This window comes from Panthera onca, chromosome A2, assembly GCF_046562875.1.
Source record: "Panthera onca isolate mPanOnc1 chromosome A2, mPanOnc1 haplotype 2, whole genome shotgun sequence".
Lineage (NCBI taxonomy): Eukaryota > Metazoa > Chordata > Mammalia > Carnivora > Felidae > Panthera > Panthera onca.
Genome location: NC_138340.1, coordinates 2,837,092 through 2,842,464, shown reverse-complemented (window position 1 = coordinate 2,842,464; position 5,373 = coordinate 2,837,092). Strand labels below are relative to the sequence as shown.

At 57.9% G+C, this 5,373-nt stretch overlaps 1 protein-coding gene across 6 annotated transcripts in view; it reads left to right on the top strand.

The window, feature by feature from the left end:
- Nucleotides 1–4,049: 4,049 nt before the first annotated feature.
- Nucleotides 4,050–5,373, top strand: part of PIP5K1C (phosphatidylinositol-4-phosphate 5-kinase type 1 gamma) — a 49,855-nt gene continuing 48,531 nt past the window's right edge. For all 6 annotated transcript variants that reach the window (XM_078443624.2, XM_078443622.2, XM_078443621.2 and 3 more), the window contains exon 1: nucleotides 4,050–4,241. In XM_078443624.2, coding sequence (XP_078299750.1) covers nucleotides 4,148–4,241 — 94 coding nt within the window. In that variant the 5' untranslated portion in view covers nucleotides 4,050–4,147. The remainder of the gene's footprint in view (nucleotides 4,242–5,373) is intronic.

The following is a 5,373-nucleotide window of genomic DNA, read 5'->3' as shown; positions in this document are numbered from 1 at the left end:
AACCCCTGCTCACCCAGAGGCCCGGGGACGCCGGGCTCCCGCCCTGCTCACACCGCTGAACCTTGAGCCCCTGGCGTCAGCGCGGGGACTGGGACATGCGGGCAGGTCCTCGGGGGAAACCCCCGCCCCCCTTCTCACTACAGTCCTTGAACCCGAGACCGCCAGGCCCTTGCACTTGCCGAGAGACGGTCCACTTCCCACCGGACAGATCTGAGCGCCAATTCCGCCTCTCGGCCCCAGGCTCACCTGCCGGGATTCCGAGGCCAGGAAGGGTCAACCGTTTCCCTGCTGGGTGGCCTTGGGCAAGTCACCGAACCTTGTCAGTTTCCTCGACCGAGAAGTGGGGAAAACACTAAGCACCTGCTTCCTAGGGCTGTTTCGAAGGTCGAAGAAATGAATGCGTGTTTGTCAAGTGGGCGCCCAGTAGGCCCGCACCCTCCAGCCACTATCCACCCACGGGGCGGAAGGACAAGGTTTGGGTGAGTGTAAGGCACACGTGGGTCTGGAAGGCTCAGCGAAAAAGAAGGTGAAACGCGTCGCTCTTTTTAATATTGATTCCGCGTTGAAATGACAATACTTCGGATGTACTGGGTTAAACGACATATTTTTTTTTTTTATTAAAATGTTTTATTTATTTTTGAGACAGAGAGGGTGAGCACGGGAGGGGCAGAGAGAGAGAGAGAGAGAAAGAGAGAGGGAGGGAGAGGATCAGAGGATCCCAAGCAGGCTCTGCACCGAGAGCGCAGAGCCTGATGTGGGGCTCGAACTCACGAATCGTGAGGTCATGACCCCGGGGGGCTGATCGGACGCTCAACCGACTGAACCACCCAGGCGCCCCATACTGTTAAAATTCACCCTCCCTGGTCACTTTTTCCCCCTTCAAACTGTGATTCCTAGAACATTTAAAACCACATTGGAAGTTTTCCATTTAAATCGGCTTGCATGATGGTCGCATGGGACCACGCCGGGCAGGCGCTTAATGCATCCTAACGCATTATCCGTTAAGTTCGTCTTTATCCATCCCGTTCTGTCGTCGTGGTACCAAATCTGTATTGTTTCCGAAGCATTTAGCAGCACCTGAAACTACCTTGTGTCTTGTGCCCGCTTATATCCGCCTTTGCAGACTGTCGCCTCATTGAGCTTAGGGGTTTTGTCTTGTTCATTCCCGTGTCTCCGTGGCCTGGAACAGCGCCTGGTATACAGTAGGTGTTCAGTAGATAATTTGTGGCAAAAGTGAATGAATGAATGAGTGAATTATAGCATAGACGACGCGTGGAGTCCCTGGTGCTGACGGTAATAGCCACCAGGGGGCGCCAGAAACCAGGAAACCGGCCCCAGCCGGGAGCCTCCGTTTCCCAGCCTGTAAAATGGGAACCAAGGAGCAGGGATGTGAGAGGAGGAAGGAGGAGGGTCAGAAGCTGCGTCCCCCCACCCCCAGACCCTCGCCCCTCCTCCCCCTTCCCTGCCCAAGCTCTCCTGCCTCCCACAGCAACACTAGTTTGGGGGTGTTTTATTTATTATTTATTATCTTCGTGTGTTTTCAGGATTGCGCGCGCTTAACGCGCGCACTCCGAAGGGTCAAATTCTCATTTCGATTCGCTAAACTTAGCGGCACCATTGCCACCCCACAATCTCCCCCTTCCCAGAGGGCCCCGCCGTCTTTCAACCGACTGACATACACTTCCGCGTGTCTAGAGAAGACCTGTTTTGCCACTTCTCGGTGTTTTCAGTTTTAGTGTTGACTTCCTTCCAGGAGAGATTCAGAATCAACCTGAGAGTTGATTTTTTTTTTTTTTTTTAATTCGCTTCTTCGTCCTGATCCTTATCGTTGGCCCGACCCCCGGCCCTGCTCCACGTGTCTGAAGCAGTGGTGTTCAAACTCAGGCATCTGAATCGCCTGGAGTGTCGGGGGGGGGGGGGGGCGTGGGGGGGGGGGGTCCTTGAAACCCGGATTATAGGTCCCGCGGGTGGTGGGTGTGTTGGATACAGGAGGTCTGATGCCCTGGGAACGTCTAACGAGCTCCCAGGTGATGCTGATGCCGACGCTGCTGGTCCGAGAACCCCTGCTCTCGTCTTCTTTCAAAACAGATTCAAGATGATTCAGGAGATCTGTCTAGGGCGTGTGTCCAAAGAGCTCTTCCTGGAGCCTTTTTTTTTTTTTTTTTGGTTCTAAACGATGGTAAAATGCACATAACGTAAAATGTGCCACCTCAACCGTCTCTCAGTGCACTGGCATCAGGCACGCTCACGCTGTCGTGCACCCGCCCCCACCACCCGTCTCCAGAACTTTCCATCTCCCCAGACTGAGCCTCTGTCCGCAGGAAGCACGGACTCCCCGCCCCCTGCCCCACCCCTGGCTCCCACCATCCGCTCTCTGTGGACAGATGGGACTCCTCTGGGGACCCCCTGTGAGTGGGGTCACGCGGGACGTGTCCTTCTGTGTCTGGCTTCTGCCACCGCGCACAGGGACCTCCGGGTCCGTCCATATTGCAGCAGGTGTCAGATTGCCTTCTTTTCCAAGGCTGGATAATATTCCAACGTGTGGATGGACACATCGTGTTTATCCTTCACCTTCCGATTCCCTTGAGCCTTTCGAGTCCACTACGGGTTGGCTGTCTTCTAAGGGCGCACAGCCAGCTAAGCTGGGGATTCCTTTTGCCACATCCTGAATTCTGTTCTCCATCCCTTCCCTTTCTTGACTTGTGTCCTTGTTTTGATGGAGAACATTTCAGAAACATCTTTGTAACCTCCAGGTGTGACTGTGGCCTCCTCCATTTTCCTGATTCCCTATCATCTCATTGCCAAGCGCCCCACACAGTCTCCGGAGTCAGACAGGCTTGGGTGGAAACATCCTAGGTCTGTCCCTCACTAGCTGGGCGCCCAGACTCCCCCCCACTATCCCCCCGGCAGAAATCATTAGTCACGAATAAACCTAATAATACCAACATTTATTATCCCCCGAATCGTGACCTCAGAATTAGTAACCTCCTAGCCATGTCATTAATAAATTCACCATTAAACTTTAATGACGGAGTGAACACAATTATTCTTTTTTGTTTGTTTGTTTTAATGTTTATTTACTTTTGAGAGACAGAGTGTGAGCGGGGGAGGGGCAGAGAGAGAGAGAAAGACACAGACTCTGAAGAGGCTCCAGGCTCCCAGCTGTCAGCACAGAGCCCGACTCGGGCTTGAGCTCACAAGCTGCGAGATCATGACCCGAGCGGAAGTCAGACGCCCAACCGATGGAGCCGCCCAGGCGCCCCTCGTCATTCTTCATACACTGAGGCACAGCGTGGTAACGATTCTTTGTGATTCCAAGCAAGTGGCTTCAGCTTTCTGAGCTCCTGTTTTCTGGTGCGTAAAACGGAAATGATAACAGTTCCCATCTGGTTGATCAATACTACCAAATATGTATTTTATTCTAGGTGTTCTGTTCTATGTTAGGTACTGGGAACGTATTAGCAGTAAAAAGAAACAAACAAAAAAGGAAACAAGAAATAGGCCCCTAACTACGCATCGTATGCAGAGGCTTTAGCGCCCAGCCTGGCTTTTGATCATGTTGTCACTTGTAACTTACTTCCCATTATGTTGTACGTGATGTCATACGTTATATATGATACTCGCATGTTATATGTTGACACTATATGCATCATAATAATGTCGTACTTCGTCTAGCAATGGTATCAGTATGTCTATCTCAATACCGCATCATTTATACACTGTGCATATAACACAAATCAAACTCACTTATTATGCCATTAGAATTCCTACGTAGGACAAAGCGTATGCCATAAGTCAGTGTCACCTGCAATATGACGGTGGGTACTTGATTAACCGTGGACACGACTCGTGTTTATTACCTGCGAGAGGATTAGGGCAATAGGATTAAGCCGAGCGCAAGCCGCTGCCCTTCCACCCCCCGGGCGCTTGGGGGCGCTCGAGGCGCGGAGACGCACGCGGGCCCACCCCCGAGCCCCGATTGGCGGCGCGCGCGCTGCGCCACGGCGCACGCCGGCCCCGCCTCCGGGCCCGCCCCCCGCTCCCTGGGCCCGGCCCCCTCCCTCCGCCCTCCGGCCGGCGGCGGTTGTTGTTCGGCGGCGGCGGCCGCAGCTCGGGTGCAGCCGCCGGCCGGTCCGCGCGCGCGGCCATGGAGCTGGAGGTGCCGGACGAGGCGGAGAGCGCCGAGGCGGGGGCCGTGACCTCGGAGGCGTCCTGGGCCTCGGAGAGCGGGGCGGCGGCAGGTAACGGTCCCGGACCTCCGTCCTTCCTCGCTCCCCGAGTGGACCCGCCTGGCCTCCCCCCGCCGGGGCCCAGTGGACCCGCCCGAGCGCCGGAGGGGCGGCGGGACCCGCGGCGGCGAGGCCGGAACGTTCCACTCGGGGGCGCTCGCGGGGGGGGGGGATGGGACGCGGGGCCCGGGGGAGGATGGAGCGCCCCGCCTGGGGGGCTCGGGGCGGCGCCGCCCTTCCCCGGGATGCCGGGGGGTGGGGTGGGGGGGACCGCGGGGGTGGGTGCGGGGCCCCGTTCTGGGAGGCCGTGGGGGCAGCAGCCCCCTCCGGAGGCGCGCGGGGAAGACGGGTCCTCCCGTCTGGAGGGGGGGCGGTGAGACCACGCTGTGGGTGGGTGCGCCGCCCCCTGCCGGGGGCGCCTGGGGACGGCATCCCACCCCGGCCTGTCGGCGTGTGGGATGGTGGAGTACCGCCGTGCCGGTGAGGGGCCAGGTCTCCTAGGTGGGCATAGCAGGGAGGCGACACTGTCCCAGATGTGCCCCCTCCCCCTTCCTGGACACACTGCTGGGGGGGGGGGGCCCACCTTGCTGGCATCCGCTTGGGGGATCGCCCCTTCCTTCCACGGGCAGTCACCCCTATGGGCACGGCTTATCGGTGGTGAAGGGCAGGCGCTGCCCGCGTGGACGTGGGGGGTCTTCGAGGCCATCTGGGCCTGCTGACTATCTCATTTCTCTTCGTGGGAGTCACCAGCCCCGGTCTCCGGTGCAGTGGCCATTCATTGCCTTTCCGGGCCTCAGTTTACCTCCTTATCACAGGAGGGGGGTAAGGACGTGGCTTCTCAAAATGCCTTCAGTGCCGCGGCTCTGCAGGCAAGTGGGGGGGGGGGGAGAAATAGCCCCCGCCCCAGCCTTCTACCTGGATGCTGGGGGGCGGCTCCTGGTGTGTAGGGCCCCTGCCTCCTCCCTCGGTCTTCAGAACAGCAGGTGGGGGGAGCCCGGTGGCCTGGTGCGGCCCATGGGCTCCCCCCACCTGCTGTTCCCTAACTGCTGCCCAGAGGAATGGCCCCCGCTCCTGCAAGGCTCCCTCTGGGTGGCATTCTCAAGCCTCCAGACAGAAGTTTCCGGATCCGCAGGATCCTCCTCAG